General features: G+C 46.7%; 1 protein-coding gene across 3 annotated transcripts in view; it reads right to left on the reverse strand.

The window, feature by feature from the left end:
* TTC6 (tetratricopeptide repeat domain 6) overlaps positions 1–20,380 on the reverse strand; it is a 1,585,904-nt gene that overhangs the window by 1,373,248 nt on the left and 192,276 nt on the right. For all 3 annotated transcript variants that reach the window (XM_078659352.1, XM_078659351.1, XM_078659353.1), the window contains exons 4-5: positions 17,961–18,230; positions 1,146–1,279 (exon numbers count right to left, since the gene is read on the reverse strand). In XM_078659352.1, the coding sequence (XP_078515478.1) occupies positions 1,146–1,279; positions 17,961–18,230 (404 nt within the window). The remainder of the gene's footprint in view (positions 1–1,145; positions 1,280–17,960; positions 18,231–20,380) is intronic.

Below are 20,380 nucleotides of genomic sequence, written 5' to 3' on the forward strand. Positions count from 1 at the left end.
AGTGGGCAGAGAAGCCAAGACACCACAAGTAAGCGTGGAAGAGTGGTCGGGCGGGGAGGAGCAAACGAGTCCCTGCCGGAACTTACCCCAAGTAGCTGAACAACCGGGGACACGTAAGGAGACAGCAAATTACCTGTGTGACACTCATTTAGGAGATATAGCATACCCGAGACAATCCTCTCAGTGAGGGGGTGATCCATGTGAGAAACTACCTGCCCATAACGGAACTTGTGAGGGAGAGTAAGCTGGAAGCCGAGGGGCTTCAGGGAAACGGGAGGTAGCGAACCAAGTGGGGATCACCAGAGAGTTCTGGGGGAACAAAAGGTGATTGGTGGTGAACATCCTGGAGGGTGGAGGACACGATATCCGAAAGGCTGGCAGCACCTGTGTTTACTCTGATGGGCTCAGTGGTTTAATAAGTTCGTAGGGTGTTGAGAGCTGTTCTTCAGGGATGTAATATCTTGCTTGTCTTCTCCAGTAATTCAACTACTCGCACCAGAGCCTAATCGTGATTGTATGAAGCTGTGCGGGGGGAGCTGCACCTGGCGAAATGTAATGTACCAGATATGATTTATTGTAAAGAAGCCTGTTTAATTATCAACCCGAATAGATGGGGAATGTAAGAGATTGCAACTCTAAGTTGTAGGGATTTCTCAACGTGACCTTCATACTTGGGGGTAGAAAAATACTGAAATTGCCAAATGAATTTTGCGAGGAACCAATAATTTAATGTGATAAGGTTAAATGATCTGAAACTGAAACCCGGCTCTAAAGAAAAGAAAGATACATCAAAGAATTTTATAAAAGGAACCGGTATTTTTCTAAACTGGTGTGGTGTCATTATTTTGGTTGGTCATTCACTGGGTTACTGTGAGTGAGATTGTAAGCACTACACAAAGCCTCGAGGGGGTTTAGCTGATGCTGCTCTGTGCCAGGCTACCCTATGTAGTCTAGAAAAACCTAGGTCTAACACAGGTACAGTGTGATCTGTGACCGTACAGTGTGATCTGTGACCGTACAGTGTGATCTGTGACCGGACAGTGTGATCTGTGACCGGACAGTGTGATCTGTGACCGTACAGACTTACTGCTGATACAGGTACAGTCTGATCTGTGACCGTACAGTGTGATCCTGTAGATACTCACTTGTCCCGTGGGATCCAGGTGGCCAGCAGAGCTGGTGGAGACTGACCCAGGGCACACTTCGACACTGAGGCTCTTGGCACTTTGCTGATTGTTTGGGCTGTTCCTTTCACATGCAATATGTCAGTGTATGTGACCTGTAAAATAGCAATTTGGACACAATCAATAAGGAAAATGTTAATTATCCTGTAAACATCTGTTAGCGGTGAGTAGTGCTGTAGATTCACATTCCCTGCATACTACTGCTGTCTTGTGTTGGGCTCAGATGATTACAAGTTGTTTTTCTTCAAAGAAGTCTGAGTCATGAGATGTGCTGCGACTCCTCACTTGATGGGGAACGTGCACGAGCAATGATTGTTTTCTGCACATCAGATAAGAATGTGTATGGAGAAAGTAGCGAGCATAGCATGGTGCACAATGTGCATTGTGTGGAGTTAACTAGTTAACAGTAGAGAAAAGATCCATAAATAATACAGGCTGCTGGGAAGAGCCTGGGAGCATTAGACTCTATAGGCCTACACACTATGCCTGATGCTTACGTGGTAAAATTTTCTGATTATATCGTGTGCGGCTCTAGATACGCGTGCTATGCACAGATTAAAGTGATACTCTCGTAAAGTGGTGGCTAGTGTGTTTCTGATGCGGATATTTGAACAAAGGGCCCAATTTAAATAGGATACTCCATCACAAATGTCTGCCGTTTTACAAGTGCCATACAATATAATGCACTTATAATACGGCGGACAGGATATCCGTGACGTTTGAGATGGAGTATCTCATCCGCAGAACTTTCTTCTTTTTTTAACTTTATTTATTATACTGCAAGATACATCAGGCAGCGTGCAAAGGCGCCCACACTGTACATCACTAGAATACAAATAGGATGCAGTCTATTTTAGCCACTCACACCCCCCCAACCCAGCCCCTCAAAACAAAAGGCAGACTGTGCAAAGCAAGATAACACATGTGCAACACAATTAGGAGCAGCATAGATGAATAGATCAAACAACAACCACACAACCTATGTAGACAGATTATCTACAGGCGATTATGACACGTTTGGATGTTCCAACAGGTATGTAGTCAGGGGAGCCTAGAAGTCCTTAGGCCTAGAGGACATTGGCAGTTCCTCAGCATCTACCTCCAGTTATTCTTTGCAGTACACTAGGTCTCTGAGCCACTTCACCAGGGTGGGCACTGTTCTGCCACCCCAATGCATTGCAACAGCGTGTTTGGCAAACAAAGTAGAAATAGCAACAATGCGAATATTGCATGGCTTAGCCTTCTTCAGCAGCCCTAGTAGACATTGTGCTGGTGTACATTCAATCCTATCCAGGGTCATATCAGTGAGTACTTTTACAACACGCTGCTAAAAGCTGTGTAGAGCAACCCAACCCCATGCTGGGTGCATAAAATTGGCCCCATTCTGCCCACATCTAGTACATCTTGTATCCTTACGCAGTCCGAATTTCAACAGTTGTGCAGGGGTGTAATACATCTGATGCAGGTACTTAAAATGTATAATGCAAAGCTTACAATTAGCAGTCAGGCGCCCAGTCAGTTTACATCAAGATTCCCAGTTTTCCCACGACATGGGACATTAAGCTCCTTGTTCCATTTATCGAACGCAGAAGAGCCAGACCAATCATTTTCCCTTTGTGAAGCATTATATAACCTGGTAATCAGTCCTTTACCATCCCCGCCCAATAAGACCACCTGTAGCTCTTTCAACACTCTGGGCTCCAGAAGAAACTCAGGGTATAGAGTATGCACTGCCAAGCGCAGTCTGGTGTAAGTGAACCCGTGCATTGCTTTGTACATTTGACCAGCCAGAAAATCATTTAAGGATAGAAAAGTCCCGTTCAGATACATGTCCCCGGGATTAGTGACACCTGCATTCTGCAGGACACTCAAGGCCCCTCACTCCTGCGCCGCAGAAATGCCCGGGTGTGCAGCAAATGGCATGTCTGGTGTGTACATATAGTCCATCCCCGCACAAGCAGCAAGGGCCCTCCATGCCAGGAAAGTGCACCTGACATGGTTAAGCTCCTTCCTGGTGCCACCCTCGCCACCATGCAGTACCATAGCGGCTCACAGTATTGGAAATGCAGTGTTCGCTCCACAGCTAAGTGCAGTAGATATCGCTGTGCGAATTGCGACTGCGTGCGCAGGTAACATAAACGCACATCAGGCACTTCAAACCCCCTGCGCTCAAATGGCAGCGCCAGAGTGTTCCAGCTGCATCTAGGCTGCATCTAGGCTGTTTGCCAGCCCACATCAATGCCAGCAGGCCTGACTGCAAGGATTTAAAAACTACTAGTGGAGTTTGGGAAGAATAGTCAACTTAACCACAGCAATTCTATCTGCCAATGACAATGGTAGGCGAGTCCAACTGGAGACTTGTTCAGTAATCTTGGTAATGACACGCCCATAGTTCATGCTGTGCACCGTGTCAGTGTCCCTGTGCACCCAGATCCCCAAGTACTTCACAGGGTCCGCCAACCAGGAGAGCGGGTACTCCAGGACTGTCTCTTGGGTGCAGTTCATCAGTGGATAGACAGTACACTTTGCCCAATTTATTCCCAAACCGGTTCTGTCTTAAACAGAACGTGGTCATGTAGTAGGGGTGCCAGATGCGTGGCCGGCTCACGGATGTATAACATCATATCAACCGCATAGAGTGAAATAGCCGGCGGACGCTGCTGGAAACCCAGAGTGGCATCAGCATGTGTTTGTCAGATCTTACATGCCAACGGCTCGAGCGCCAATGAAAAAAGCAGAGGGGGCAACCCTGCCTGGTGCCCCCGCATATTGAGAATCTGTCAGATACCCACCCATTATCATGCAGCCAGGCGACCGGGCCTGCATACGAGAGTCGCACCCATTTTAAAAAGAATGGTGGCATTCCCATTCTCTGCAAGACGACGAACATGTATCCCCATTGTAACAATTCAAAGGCTTTCCCCGCATCCAAAGCACCGCCACAGTAGGGAGCTCGGGCTCTAAGTGGTGCATCACAGCACAGATAGTCTGTAGGTTATGCACAGTTGAATGCTTGGGGACCAATCCCGACTGATCAGGGAGGATCAAGTTTGGGATTAGGGGTTGTAGTCTATTAGCAATTATTTTGCCAATATATTTGCGTCAATATTTACTAAGGACAGTGGATTATACGACTTGCACTTATTTGCAACTATGTCCGGCTTTAGAAGTGTGACAATCAGAGCTTCCCTAAGGGTGAGGGGTAGCGTACCGGTTTTGTAGGCCTCAGCAAAGTCCACCAGCGATTGCTGGGCCAGGACCTCAACATATATCTTGTAGAATTCACTAGGCAGCCCATCTAAACCTGACGCCTTAGCGGTCAGGAGGGCATAACAGCTTCTTTAACATCCTCCCCATCAAAGGCTTGAGTTAAATATTCACGCTGGCCATGAAAGAGCCACCCAAGAGCGATATCATCCAGATAACTGGAGACTTTGTCCTGCTAGCCGATGGCCTGATTCCATATAAATTGAGGTAAAAGTTGATAAACACCTTGCTAATCTCTGGGGTGGAGTGGCGAGCAATAGAGTCCTCATCCGCCATCTCAACAATATGCTCCTGTCCCTTGGGAAGAGACAGTTTATGCGCCAACGATCGACTGGGTCTACCACCCTCTCCATAATAGTGTGCCTTGCATCTCCTAGACCTGTGTAGTACCTCCTGATCCGCTACCTGATTGTGCTCAGTTACGAATTCTGTGATTTGGGCCAGAATTGAGGGCGAGAAACATTGTTTATATTCACGCTCCAGCGCACTAATTTTATCAGCTAGACCACTTATCCTATTCTGAAGGTCATTCAAAACACCAGCCTGTGGCCCAATGTATTCCCCTCTAATTGTGACTTTAAAGGCCTCCCAAAGTGTGCCCACACTGTCAACCGAGCCTTCATTCTCTGTGAAAAAGTTAGAGATAGCAGCGGAACACTGGGTCTAGTAGGGAAGATTGCTGTAACCACCACTGATACCGCTGTCTAACACACGCAGGGACACTGAGCTCTAAAAGCACAAAAGAATGATCAGAGAGTGTTTTTGCCAAGTGCTTGATTGAGACAGTCCTGGGGCACACCTCCTTGGAAACCAACCAGTAGTCTAACCTGGACCAGGAGCCGTGCACCGTGGAGACAAATGTAACTTCTCTCCCAGACGGATTTTGGGACCTCCATAGATCCATAAGACCCTCAGCTCCATCAGCTCAGCCAGCAAATGAGCAGCCTGTTTCCCCCACCCCACCGCATCCACAGAGCAGTTGAGCCAAGGATCCAGACACATATTTAGGTGACCAACACATATTACTAAAGGAGGAGGAGTTATGGTTCCAAATATCATTATAAAATGCCGGATCGTCTATGTTAGGCCCATAGGTATTAACAAATAGCACAGCAGTGCCACCCAGTTTGCCCAGAACCAAAAGCACCTTTCCCTGCTCATCAGCTTCAGACTTAATTAAAGTGAACGGGCTACCTTTCTTGACCAGAACCAACACTCCTCTGGAATAGGAGGAATATGATGCTGCCACAGGTACCACAGCCCAATGACCCCCCACATTTTGTTCCGTATGTTTAGAGAGATGCGTCTCCTGAAGAAACACGACCTGCACATCCAGCTTATCTAGAAATGCTAGTAATTACGGATCTTTTTCGGGGTTTTAAGCCAGCGTACATTTAATGCTATTAACTCAATATTATCATCCGAACATGCATTGAACCATCATACCTTGCAAGATCCCACATTGTATACATCCTAGATAGGACCATCGTGCTACCAAATAAACTGCATCTACACTACAGTGTCTGCCAAACCGCCCCACTTCCCCCCAGCCCCTCTACCCACTTCAGCACCCACAACTTGCTAAAGACATCCCAGTGAAATACAAACACGCCCCTCAACAAGAACATAACCCATAACAATAGTCAGGGTACACCCATTAGGGATCATTAGAGTGCATACCGCCTCACAATGGAAGGGGAGGTGGCTAAACTTGTCCATAGCGCCAACGTAACAGCTCGGTCAGTGTTCAGTGCCTATGAGGCCTCGGTCATCTCTACCTTTTTTGCAGTGCTCACATGAACAACAAATTGTGTGACCAGGATGAAACCCCTTCAGGATAAGATCTTTCAAATGGTGTTGACCAGCCTCAGCGAACTTCCCACCTCACAATGACAACCAAACCAGACAGGTGGCGACCTACATGCCGTGATCATACATCCACAATTTTGCAGGTGCAAATAGAGACTCACTGTTCCTCCTCATCTGAATCACTTGTGGTTTCGCAGCAATGCTTTTGCAATGATTTAGCATGTTCCATGGCAGCTCTCGGATTGTTGAAGATCTTGGAGGTCCCCTCCGGCCCAATCCTCAGGCGTGCAGGGTAGAGCATAGCATACGGGATGTCCTCCGCCAACAACAACTTTTTTACTGTTGCAAACTCCCTTCTCGCCGCCTAAACAGCTGTGGTAAAATCCGGGAAGAAAGCCAGCACATTCCCTGATAGTTAATTGCACCTTTTTCTCAGGCCAATCTGAGGATAGTGTCCCAATCTCTGTAGTTTAGCAGGCACGCAATTATAGGTCGCAGCGGGCCCCAGGAATAGGGCAAGCCGCCAGAGATCGGTGTGCGCGCTCCACATTCAGCATAGCAACAGATTGTCCAAAACAAAGATTTCTTTGAGCATCCACTCTGTGTAGACCTCCATCGTCCCAGTATTAGTTGACTCAGGCAGACCAGTGATCCTCAAGTTGTTTCTCCTGGATCTCGCCTCCAAGTCCTCCTTCTTCGCCTGGATAGCTGCCAGCACTTTTTCCATATTCAAGGTTTTCTTGGAGACAGTGTGCAGGTCGTCTTCAGCCGTAGAAACACGCTTCTCAACTTTGCCCAACCTGGTGCCTTGCTTGCCAAGCTTTGCAACCATATGATCCATATGTAAGTTTAATGCGTCAATCTTTCCATCGATCGACTGTAAGCTACTCTGCATCACCAGGAGCGTAGTCTCCAAGGCCGGGCAGCTTCTGATGGATCGCCTGCCTCAGAGTCGGAAGTTTGTTTAGGCTGCGATCTGCCCGGCGTACGTATTTCAAACATGAGGCGGGATTGTGTCTTATCGTTTTTTTACGATGTGACCAGCTCACTTGTAGCAATAGCAGTCACAACGACCCAGTCAGGCATGAGGCACCACACAGTGGAACGTGCTGTTTTTTTTTACACTTGTGTCTATAAGATACAGAGACAAATGTCACCTCCGCTCAGAACCACGGATGCATCTTTATATCTTCACAGGCATCCTCAGCCACGGGCTGCTACGATAAATGGCACAGCCACAGGACTCACCGCCTTCAGAGCAGTCAGCTGATATACGCCTGTTCTAGATATGGGCTCCCCTACAAGCCCGGACACATTAGTCCAGCCTCCCCAGAAGCAGCAACCTAAATGACTAGATGACCGGTACACAGTGCACCATGCTCTCCCTGCGTGCCAGTGGGAGGCAAGATTCCAGTCAGGGAGTCACCACGCAGTCAAGGGCAATCAGGCTCGCAGAACCAAGACTTTGCAAGTCATGCAGCCTGATGTCTGTGAAAATTCAGCGTGACTACAGCGCCAAGCCAATGAGGTGAGTCAAGCCATCAGGGGAGGCCCGCCATCCAAGGCCACTGCCACAGGGTAAATTAGGAGCAGCATCTGGGCCCCTTATCACAGCCCCTACAGCCGGAGAATAACTCACTGCAGTTCCGGAGTACCAAGGTCCTGCCCGCCTTAGCCGCCACAATACAGCTCACCACAGCCCCAGCATGTCAGGTAAGCAGCGCCATCGCAGGCACAGTATCTCTCCGGTCCGGCGGCATCAGTATGTCCTGATAGGCCTCTCAGCAGCAGGCACCCCTGACAACCACTGCTCCTCGGCCGCCCGTGGTCAGTTCTTAAGCAGGCAACAGCTCCAGGGCTCGTGCAGCCCCATCCAACCACACAGGACCCGCAGGAGAAAGCGGCAGTGAGTGCAGCACTCAACCGCGAACAGCGGCCGCCATGTTGTTTCCGCGGCAGCTCTTCAAATGATTGACATCAGCTCACCGCTTCATATTCAGGGCCACCCGCTGTATCAAACTCGTCCTGAACACTTCACTAGCTCAATGCCATGTTCGATGTAGCTGTCTGCTACGTTGGAAAGCATGATTCTGGATGGATTGTGGAATGTGGATCGGCCGGCAGAGCAGCACTAAAGCGCAGCTATATTGCTGTGCACCCCCTAGTGCCCCTACCGCCGAACTCAAAATCAGGCACAAAGTCCCTAAGACTGTCGGGTCAGCCATAGGGTGTTGGCGAACCAGGATGTCCATATAATCGTGTTTGGGAAACTAGGTAAATGTGTGCGAGGGAGGCCAGGTACCCGCTGTGTATATAGGATAAGAAAGACATTGTTGCCCCCTACTTCCAGGTGGAATGCACCCTGGGTGGGACACGTAGCAGATTTGGGTGCGCTTTACTATCCACTTGGTATGCCAGTCTCAGAGAAGTAATGGGCTTTGAAAGGCTTAAAGAAGGCACCAAATAGCTAGTCAGACTTACGAAAGGTCCTGTGGATGTGATACATGAGAGATCTTTTGAGTTCTAGGATGTGTAAAGCTTTTTCAACTACCGAGTTGGACTGCGGAATGAAGAATGGGTCCTCTATAGTTTGGTCAAGATGGAAGGGTGAGATCACTTTGGTTATAAATGTAGGATTTGTTCTGAGAACAACTTTAACTTTGTGAACCTGAATAGAAGGTACTTGTAAAGTGGCTACGTTTCTTTTTTAACTGGAAGATTGTTAATAAAAGCAAGAAAAGAACCTCAAGTCCTACTGAAGTATTTTTTGGACCACTGTATTTAAATATTATTGTGAAAGGCACACTGTGTGGGGTGCTGTACCATTGTGTTGTTTTGAATTGTCGGGAGTCTAGGGGTATATGACTTCAGGTTAATAGCACCCACAATAAATCTACTGGACCACAATACATAGGATAAAGTGCAGATTTTTTGGCCCGATACCCCTGTTCTAGTGTCTTGTAAAGTGAGTGTTTGCAGTTTTCTAATTCACCAGAGGGAAGTAATGGCCCCAAAGAAAGCTACCATCAGGAGGGGCTATGAGTGTAAAGGTTCAAAGGGTGACCCCACGAGCCTCGTCAGGACTATGCTCAAACTCGGCTCAGTGGCAGGAGATGTTCCGTATGGTCTGACCCACTAGAGACCATCCAAGAACGCCTTGATTACTAGAATCCTAAATGAAGGCGAATGTTCCCTATTTTGAATATAGGCTGCAGCGCAGCTGACTGTAGGCGTATTGATGCATAGGAAAGGCCCAAGCTTTGCAGATGTAACAGACAGGAGATGATGTCCTGGACCATAGGCTTCAAAGGGTCTAGGTATTTGTAGATAAAGTAGAGGACAAATCTTTTCCCACGCTGCAGTGTACAGGCCAGCGTGATGGGTCGGCACACCTTTCGTAGAATGGTTGTACATTCTTGGGGAAGGTTTAAGTAGCCAAATTCGAAGACCCGAGGTGCAAGATTGCAAGGTTGAGCTGGCTGGGATCTGGGTGTCTGATCTGACCGTGACTCTGTAGGAGAATATCCAGCCTGAGTGGTAATGTCTTGTGGGGACTGATCGACATCTCCTAGAGCAGGGAGTACCATAGTTGACTGGATCAAGAAGGATTCACCAGGTGTAATGTCGGAGATGTTTGTCTTATCTTCCTCACCATGTAGAAGAGGAGATGGGAGAGGCAGAAAAGCGAAAGTAAAGATTCTTGATCAATTAATCTACAGCGCATTGCTCACGGTGTGTGGTTAGTGATGCTAGAGTGTCGGTACATGTGATCTGTGATGGTACAGTGTGATGTGTGAGAGGATAGAGTTACTGCCGGTACAGACATAATGTGATAAGGAACAGTACAGTTACTACTGAACAGATACTGTTTATGTGGGTGTAGGGCCACTTATAACATAACATATCTTTATTCATGGAAAGTGGCATGGCTTGAGAACCACATAAGTAAGAGAAGTCCTTGAAAACATTTCAGGAAACAAAACAGACCAGGACGACAATCAACACCAAAGCACTCAAGGGGAAACTAAACTAGTAGAGCAAGGCATGCAAGGGCATTTGAATGAGGTGGAAGCCCTTAGCCTGTGCGAAAGGCAGCGAGAAGCCACTACATGTGAAAGCAGAAACCAGACCCCTAGTTGCACATTTTGTACACCACAGACATATGGAACATGCAGAGAGTAACTGTACCTGGATCTGTGGAGTTAGGATGCACCAGACAAAACTAGCACCAAGAAGGAGGAACCCACGAAGGTGTTAATCATGCACATACGTGAGTAGCACTGAAGCACTACAGGGGTGTACAGAGCGTAATCAATGGTGAGACATGACAGCAAAAGCATATGAAGATTGAAGTCACTTATGAGCCGGGGGCTTATCAGCAGTTGATGAAAGGAGGAGCTCCCTCTGGTGCTGTTCCTGAGTGAATGCTGTATTTGGAAACACTGCTGCTAAAAGGTCTATCTCAGAACAAGTCTGTTTACACAGTGCAACACACAGCCACTGTGGAGCACCCATTGGATGAAGCATGATCAGAACAGTCTTTATCGAGCATGGAAAGAGCCCGTCCACACTGAATATGGAAGCGTCTAGGGTAGAATTTACCACTTTTCTGTAAGAAGGTGGCACAACAATGTCAAATGAAAATAAAGTACTTGTATGCATTTTAACCAAGGAAAAAAAGTCAAGCACATTAATGTTAAAGAAAATGTTGGTTGGTGCAGAATTAATATTTGAGTGGTAGAGGTACATCAATCTGACAAATTTTGCTCTTAATGAAGTTGCAAAGTTTTAAATTTTGACCCATCACCACTTGACAGAAAAGATACCGACAAAAGAAGCTTTACAGGAGAATTCTCCTACTGTAGGTAGATGCTTGAAGGAGTTTTCTCAAAAAAAACTTCTTTACTTTTTTATTTCTGTCTCACTTTGTTTTTTTAAACCATACTACACAGCAGCCAAAATGCTGTATAGCATGACTATAAACATTGGCAAAGACAAAAGGGCTCATAGGCAAGACCTATTGACTTTGTTAATGCTTTTCATTTGCTATACACTTCTGGTATTTTGACTCTACACTCTGAGAAAGCACCCATTGGTTTCTTAGTGTGTGGGTTTATTTTCCAACTTTGACTTTGCTAAATGCAGTAGGTAAGGCAATTTTCGCTCTGGGGTCGAGAGTAAAGGAAGTATGCCTTTTTCCACACACCAGTAGCAAAATCTTTTCCATTTCACATCGCATGCCCTATTAGTGGAAGAAGTTCTGGCCCGCTGAAGGATGGACTTTCAATCTGGAGTGATGTCTAGATTTGTAAATTCATAGTTGTGACGTTCCAAGCTGATAAATTCAGAGATTTTATCTGAGGATGAACAATCTGGCTGTTATCCAGGGACAGCAGGTTTGGCCATGGTCGAAAGAGAATGTGTGAAAAGATGGAGCTTAGAAGAAGCTCTGGGAACCAAACCTGCTTTGACCATGCCGGAGCGATGAGAATGAGATGACATGGTTCCCTCTTCATTTTGCTCAGCACCTTCGGGATGAGAGGAAACGGCAGGAAAGCGTATGCGATCATTCCTGTCCATTGCATCTGCAAAGCGTTTCCCCAAGAGTTGGCCTGAGGAAACCTGCTGGGGACATTTTCACATTTCTTGTAGCTCGCTGCCGCGAAGAGATCCAGATTTGGAGTCCCCCATAGTCTGAAAACTCGCTGCAGCTGCTTCAAATCTAATTCCCATTGGTGGCATTGTGCATTGGTTCTGCTCAAAGAATCTGCCCACTCGTTGTCCACGCCTGGGACATGTTCTATGTGCAACGTTATCTTGTGCTGGATTAACCATCTCCAAATTTCTTGGGCTTTGTCCGATAACGTGAAAGACCTGGTGCTCCCTTGATTGGCTAGATAGAACTTCGTTGTGGTGTTGTCTGTTCTCACCAGAACAGAGAAGCATTGGATTCTTGGAAGGAATGCCGTAGACCCAGTTACACGGCCCTCAACTCCAAGAGATTGATGTGAAATTGTTCTTCTTGAACGGACCATTTTCCATGGATTCATAACTCTTGGAGAAGCGTTCCCCAACAGTCTATTGAGGCATCCGTGGTCATTACATAACTGGGCTGTGAAAGCAGGAATGATAGGCCTGGAGAGATATTGCATTCCTTCTCCGACCATGACAGTGGCTGTTTAATTGCCTAAGAAATAAGGATGATGTCTTCGAAGGAGCCCTGCACCTGAATCCACTGCTTGTCCAACTGCTCTTGAAGAGGCCTCATTTGGAGCCGAACATTCGGAATTAGTGGGATGCATGATGACAGCATCCCCAGTAAAGATTTGAACACTCATACAGAAGTGGACTCTCTTGCGTTCAGGAGGGATGCTGAGAGCATTATCTTGTGCTTGGGTTCTGGAGTGGGAAACGCCTTCATCAACCTGGTGTTCAGTATTTCTCCGAGAAAAGTATGTTTCTGATTTGAAATCAGGCATGACTTCTCCTCCTTGAGTTGAAAGCCTAGACATGTGAACAGCCTTTGACAAACCTGTGTAGACTCTCTTGCAGGATGGAACAAAGGCCCTTTCCCCAGCCAGTCGTCCAGGTAGGGATAAACCTGACGGCACATCCTCCTCAGAAAAGCCGCTACCGGAGCCATACATTTTGTGAAGACTCTGGGAGCTGAGCAAAGGCCAAAGGGCAGAACCTTGAACTGGTAGTTATCGACAGCCACCTCAAACCTCAGGAATTGGTGATGTTTTGCCAGAACAGGAATGTGGAAGTATGCATCGAGGAGATTGAGAGACGCAAAAAAAATCCCTGTGGTTGACCAATAAGAGAATGTCTTGCAGGGACAATGTTCTGAATGATTGTTTCTTGATGTATTGGTTCAGCAGTCTGAGGTCCATGACCAGTCTCCATTTCCCACACTTTTTCTTTATGAGCAAGACATTTGAATAGAAGCCTTTCCCTCGTTCACTGAAAGGAACTTTTTCTATCACCACCTTTTCCAGCAAGATTGAGATTTCCTGCTTTAGTAAAGGAAGATGGTGATGTATTCTCCTTGAGGGCAGATTCCAAAGAGGCTTGGAATCAAATTCCAGGCTGTGGCCCAAACGGATGACCTTTGCATTTGACATTTGACCTTTGCAATGGCTAAGCCATTGACTCAGAAAAGGAGAAAGATGATGGAACTGCAACGGCTGAAGTTGAGATGCTGTGCCTAGCAGATGAGAAACGTCACTGTCGTCTAGATGGGTCTTTACATTTTGCTTGTGCCGAAGACTTATGTCTAGCTTATTGTTGACTATACCAGACATTAGAAGCACAAAAATGCTGTTGTTGTTGCTGTCCTCAATATTGTGGTATGTACGATAGTTGGAAATACGACTGAAATCTGTAGGACTGATCGGATGATTTTTGCTGGAACTGACCTCATCCTCTTCCCCCACGAAAGGACTTATAACGTCTTTCAGAAAATAGAGCGTGGCTGGGTTAGCTTCGCGCAAAACCAATTAAACAGTGAATTCTACAGTAAATTGCTCCAGGGGACAAGGGGAGAAGCCACTAACGTCCCCAAAACCTATAAAGAAATATCTGTCCCCGAGCACTAGACAGCAAATATCAATTCTAAAGAGAAAAGGAAACCAAATCAGATTTCTTCAATTCAGGAATTCTTTGGAACAGTCCTTTTATTTTATTTTATTTTCACTTCACAAACGGCAAGTTTTCAGCATATAGTCAATCTTCATATTGTGTTCATTGGAATCATGCAGAATGTAACCAAAAAAGACAAAGCCGAAACGTGTTTCGTCACGGGGAACAATCACCCATTGACTTCTTCAGGGCTACAACAAAGGCATATAATGTATACTGATACATTTGCTGAACTAACTAAATGATTTTCACCACCACCAGTGTTAGAGAGAGAACGGTGAACTTTGGAACGACTTAACAGTACAGTAAAGTCGCAGAGTCACCAATAAGTCACCCAATGTGATCCTAATAGATATATACCAAAGCAAGTAGTCTGATTACATATAATCCAACAGTGTAGTGCATGGCTACATTCTGCATAATTCCAATTAACACAATATAAAGATTGACTATATGATGAAAACTTGCCGTTTGTTAAGAGAAAATACAATAAAATAAAAGGACTGTTCCAAAGAATTCATGAATTGAAGAAATCTGATTTGGTTTCCTTTTCTCCTTAGAATTGATATTTGTTGTATAGTGCTCAGGGACAGCTATTTCCTTATAACGTCTTTGTTGCAGCGTGCCTAAAGACCGTGCCATCACAGTATCTTTTTTGATACCCTGAAGTTCTTCATCCACGTGTTTCCCTAACAGGTTTCAGCCATCGAAGGGCATGTCTAACACTTTCGATTGTACTTCAAGGCGGAAGGACGTTGCCCTCAGCCAGCCCTGTCTACGGAGAACAGTGGATCCTGCCATTTGTCTAAAAGGAATTGAAGAATCCATTGCTCAGACAATTACTTCAGACAAAGCTCTAGCACCTTCCAATAGCAGGTCAATCACTTCCTTCTTTTTATCTTCAAGAAGATGTTCAAGAAGAGGTGCAAGATCGGACCAAAACCGGTGGTCGTATCGCCCCAAAATTGGCAAGGCGTTGGAGGCCTTGATGGAAGTAGCTGCCATAGTAGCGAAGCATCATCCTATGTTGTCAAGCCATGTGTCTTCTCTGTCTGGAGGCACAGAACAAGGAGATTGCGGATTCCTAGAGTGCCTCTGCGCAGCTTACGTTATCAGGGAATCTGGCCGAGGATGACCAATCAAACACGCCAGAGGTGAATCGGGGGCTTTGTATTTCTTCCCCATCCTCAGCAAAACAGCTGGAACGGAGGCTGGATTCTTCATAATCTTTAACCCCTCGCTATATATATAATCCACAACAGATATGGATCGAACTGACTTCTTGGCCGGATCCTTAAAATCAAAAAGGAAGCATTTGTTTTGTACTACAGGCAAAGGCAAATCAAATCTCCTAGAAGCCCTCTCCAGTAATTTGTGGAAGCCCCCAATATCTCCCGGAGGAGAACTTGCTGTACGGGGGGAGGGGGACAGCAAATATGGAGCCACGTAATCATCCTACTCCTGAACAATTAAGTCAGGATCCTGAGTGAGCTCACCTTATTCAGGTTGATCATCTGCCTCACTTGCGATGTAATCATCCTGAATTGTAATGCACCGAAGAGCCTGTCTCTCTTCCTGTGCAGCAGGCGGTGGAGTGACCACTGGTGGGGACTGTACTTGAATACTTGGGCCTCCAGGCGTCAGCGTAACCGGAGCGTGAGAATCCAGAAATCACTTGTAGTAATCATTTAGCACGAGTCTCAGGTCAGTGACCAAGGAGGTTAGCATCAGCATGGAATCCCTTCTAACCTCCTGACACTCTTCGTAAGCCTCATTCGGATAGTGTTCCTGAAAAGAATCGTAACGTTGGGCCCGTGGACGACCTGTGAAGGAGTAGTCCTCTTCCAAGTACTCAGACATATCAAGCACCTGTGCCTCCTCTTCATCATCTGTGACCTGGCATTTAACTCTGAGCTGAGAAGGGGTGCAAGCTGGGCCGAACACGCTTTCCTCTCCTGATTCCTCCATATCAAGAAGGTGAGAAGGAGGCAGAGGTGATATCTTTGACAAAGAAGACAAACCTGGACACTTCTGAATGAAGTGGCGGCTCCTAAAGTCCTGTGTTTGATCTGTCTACGGCACCGTCGATGACGGAAGACATCTGAAAGTAATCATCGTCGAAATCAGCAACGAAGAAGGTGATTTAAACACTGTTGTCAACGGAGTGATCACCAACTGAGCCGTAGACGACATCGTCCAAGGTGCTTCTGTCAACAGGGCCGTAGACGAAATCGTAGACGCAGTGGTTGTCGCCGTCGTCGATGCCATCGACGATGCCATCGATGAGGAAATTCTCATCGCTGCATTCCTCGATGAGGCCGTCACCACAGCAGTCATCGAAGCGGTCGTCTCCACAGAAGCCGATGTAGATTTGGCTGGCGATCTCGATGATGGGTCCGTCGACCTAGCTTTTTTTGTCGACGAAGCCTGTTTTAGTGGTGTGACAGGCAGAGAGGCAGCAGAAGATTTATTCAAGCCAGAATTATTTTGCTTTAGAGTTGCTTTATCGTCAGATGAGATTTTTTTACCCATTAAACTTTTAGAATTAGCCTTCAATGAGGTAGAGCCGTCATTTTTATGTTTCCTCTCAGCTGAGGACTGCCCAGGGCTCTCTTCCAAATCAGGTCCAGAATAAGATTTAGATTTTTTCTTCTGGGGCCATAACAACCTGGCTTCTCTATGCTTTTGAGTCTTGGCTGAAAAGGTTCTAAAATATTTACGGTGCTTGGCTTTATGCTTGGGATAAAGGCAACACAGTCGGTACTTGAGGGGTTCTCAGAGAAACTTCTTGCCTTCCCACAGCATCTGCAGGGTCTAAAAAGCCTCTTCTTAGATCCCTCTGACATTATGAAGTAAAGAAGATGGATAAAACAGTATCTTGAGGTGAATTCTAGCAGGGTCAAAAGTTCACTATCCGACAAAACGGCGCAGAGCTCAGGGAGACTCCCTTACACACAACGTGCAGTTTGAAATCTGAGGTCTGTTAGCTCTGCTGGGGATTTGAGGTCTAGAGCTCGTCTCTGGTTGGTTGAAGTTTGCATCTACATAAAGATGCTAATGAATGTTAACGTTTTTCTTTTCCTTAGGGGTTTTTTAATGTCTTTTATAGTACTTCTTTTCTATCTACCGCGAAGCTCCCACCATGACGACGGGGAAGATACAAGCATGTGAATCTATGAAAGATTCAATACTGGAGAAGCCTGAGCTCTTTCAGGGATCCATTTATGTGTAACAACTGTACTTCACTGTGGTGCACAGGATGGACAGCCACAGAGCCAGGCAGATGTCTTTTTCTGGGATTTTTTCTCATGAGAGGACTGAAAGTAACCAGCGAAGTGACCTCTGATCTTAGGACCCTTGACCTATGTCCAATCTCTCAACTGCTGATGGACAGGTGCCTCGGCCAAGTTTGAACATGGACATGTGATGGACCAATAAACATTGGTGTGGGCAGCTACTGTGAGTGGCTGGAATCTGCTCGGGGCTAAGAAGCCCAACCATGCACCCACACACTTCCCTTGTAGTTTCAGTTCTCAGGAGATGAGGTCTTCACTGTGGCCTACTCTTGTGGAAGAGGCTGTTGCATTGGATTTACATAGCGCATTGCCAGCACTAGTGTGGTTGTAAACTGTTGTTGCTTCAAATTCAGAAGGCATGCAAGTGTATACATGTATGGTATGTGGAGCCTACACACGGGAGAACCTGTTGTTCAGAGGGTTTGCAGAAATTCTCCAGTTGTATTGGTGCGGGTTTCAGAAGCTTAATATGGTCACTGTGTATGGAGGATGAGGGAATGTGGCAAGGCAGGGTGGGGGAGGGAGTCTGTGTCTGACCAATCCTAATGTGCTTTTCGATGTGCATCAGTGACCCGCATGGACATCTTGCATTTGCACATCAGCTTCAGATGGTGGGTCTACACTACTGCATGCCTATACGATTGTGTCACTGTAATACTGCATCACTTCTACATGATCACACTCGGGAAAAGTGGCCATTGTGGAACCACAATCCACTAAGTAGAGCTGAAGAAAGCCTCCCCCCATGGCCGCCACATCTTACCTGCAGTGGTAACTTCAAGATGTCCTCTGTGGATTGGCTGGTCGTTCTACCCACCGGAATACATGACTCGGACAGACGTGAGGCGGGACTTCCTGCCGGAACCTTCACCTGTGGCAAACTGGATTCAGGCTCCATGGGCGTTATGGGCACCACTTCTGGAGCGGGTTCAAATATAGGGTCTGTCACCGATCCCAGGGCTGTCGCTGGCCCCGGTACTGGCAGAGGTCCAGGGGCATGATCTAATGTCAAGTTAACAGATTCATCAGGGACCTGCAAGCAAGAAATCAAACAATCAACAAATGTACAACTGGTGTTGCCACAGATATATCCTGCACAGGGGAGTCAAGGGATCAAAGCTGCTGCATGAATTGCCTCAGTTATGGGATCAGTGCAGTGAATTGCCTCAGTTATGGGATCAGTGAAGTGAGTGGCCTCAGTTATGGGATCAGTGCAGTGAGTTGCCTCAGTTATGGGATCAGTGCAGTGAATTGAGTCAGTTATGGGATCAGTGCAGTGAATCGCCTCAGTTATGGGATCAGTGCAGCGAGTTGCCTCAGTAATAGGATCAGTACTGTGAGTTGCCTCGTAATGGGATAAGTGCAGTGAGTTGCCTCAGTTATGGGATCAGTGCAGTGAGTTGCCTCAGTTATGGGATCAGTGCAGTGAATCGCCTCAGTTATGGGATCAGTGCAGTGAGTTGCCTCGGTTATGAAATCAGTGCATTGAGTTGCCTCAGTTATGGGATCAATGCAGTGAGTCACCTCGGTTATGGGATCAGTGCAGTGAGTTGCCTTGGTTATGGGATCAGTGCAGTGAGTTTCCTCAGTTATGGGATCAGTGCAGTTAGTTGCCTCAGTTATGGAATCAGTGCAGTGAAGGGCCTCAGTTATTGGACCAGTGAGTTGCCTCAGTTTTGTGATCAGTGGAGTGAGTTTCCTCTGTGAGGGAATTTGTGAGGTGAAGAGCCTCAGTTATGGGATCAGTGCAGTGAGTTGCCTAGATTATGGTATCAGTGCAGTGAGTTGTCTCGGTTATGGGATCAGTGCAGTGAGTTGCCTCAGTTATGATATAAGTGCAGTGAGTGGCCTCTATTATGGGATCAATGCAGTGAGTGGCCTCAGTAATGGGATCAGTGCAGTGAGTGGCCTCAGTTATGGGATCAGTGCAGTGAGTTACCTCAGTTATGGGATCAGGGCAGTTAAGGGCCTCAGTTATGGGATCCGTGCAGTGAGTTGCCTCGGTTATGGGATCAGTGTAGTGAATTGCCTCAGTTATGCATCAGTGCAGTGAGTTGCCTCAGTTATGGGATGAGTGCAGTGAGTGGCCTCAGTTAAGGGATCAGTGCAGTGAGTTGCCTCAGTTATGGGATCAGTCGAGTGAGCGGCCTCAGTTATGGGATCAGTGCAGTGAGTAGACCCCGTTATGGGATCAGTGCAGTGAGTTGCCTCAGTTATGGGATCAGTTCAGTGAGTTGGCTCAGTTATGGAATCAGTGCAGTGTGTGGCATCAGTTATGGGATCAGTGCAGTGAGTTGCCTTGGTTATTGGATCAGTGCAGTGAGTGGCCTTAGTTATGGGATCAATGCAGTGACTGGCCTCAGTTATGGGACCAGTGCAGTGAGTTGTATCGGTTATGGGATCAGTCCAGTGAGCGGCCTCAGTTATGGGATCAGTGCAGTGAGTTGCCTCAGTTATGGGATCAATGCAGTGACTGGCCTCAGTTATGGGACCAGTGCAGTGAGTTGTATCGGTTATGGGATCAGTCCAGTGAGCGGCCTCAGTTATGGGATCAGTGCAATGAGTGGCTTCAGTTAAGGGATTGGAGCAGTGAGTTGCCTCAGTTATGGGACCAGTGCAGTGAGTGGCCTCAGTTATGGGATCAATGCAGTGAGTTGTATCGGTTATGGGATCAGTGCAGTGAGTGGCCTCAGTTATGGGATCAATGCAGTGAGTTGTATCGGTTATGGGATCAGTGCAGTGAGTGGCCTCAGTTATGGGATCAGTCCAGTGAGCGGCCTCAGTTATGGGATCAGTGCAATGAGTGGCTTCAGTTAAGGGATTGGAGCAGTGAGTGGCCTCAGTTATGGGATCAATGCAGTGAGTTGTATCGGTTATGGGATCAGTGCAGTTAGTTGCCTCAGTTATGGGATCAATGCAGTGAGTTGTATCGGTTATGGGATCAGTGCAGTAAGTGGCCTCAGTTATGGGATCAATGCAGTGAGTTGTATCGGTTATGGAATCAGTGCATGGAGTTGCCTCAGTTATGGGATCAGTGCAGTGAGTTGCCTCTGTTATGGGATCAGTGCAGTGAGTGGAATCATTCATTCATGAACTTTATTCGACAATTTAAGTCATAAAAGTATACATAGAAAAAACAGTATTTTAAAATCCATTAAAAATCCATTACAATTCATACAATAA

Source organism: Lissotriton helveticus, chromosome 9 (genome assembly GCF_964261635.1).
Source record: "Lissotriton helveticus chromosome 9, aLisHel1.1, whole genome shotgun sequence".
Lineage (NCBI taxonomy): Eukaryota > Metazoa > Chordata > Amphibia > Caudata > Salamandridae > Lissotriton > Lissotriton helveticus.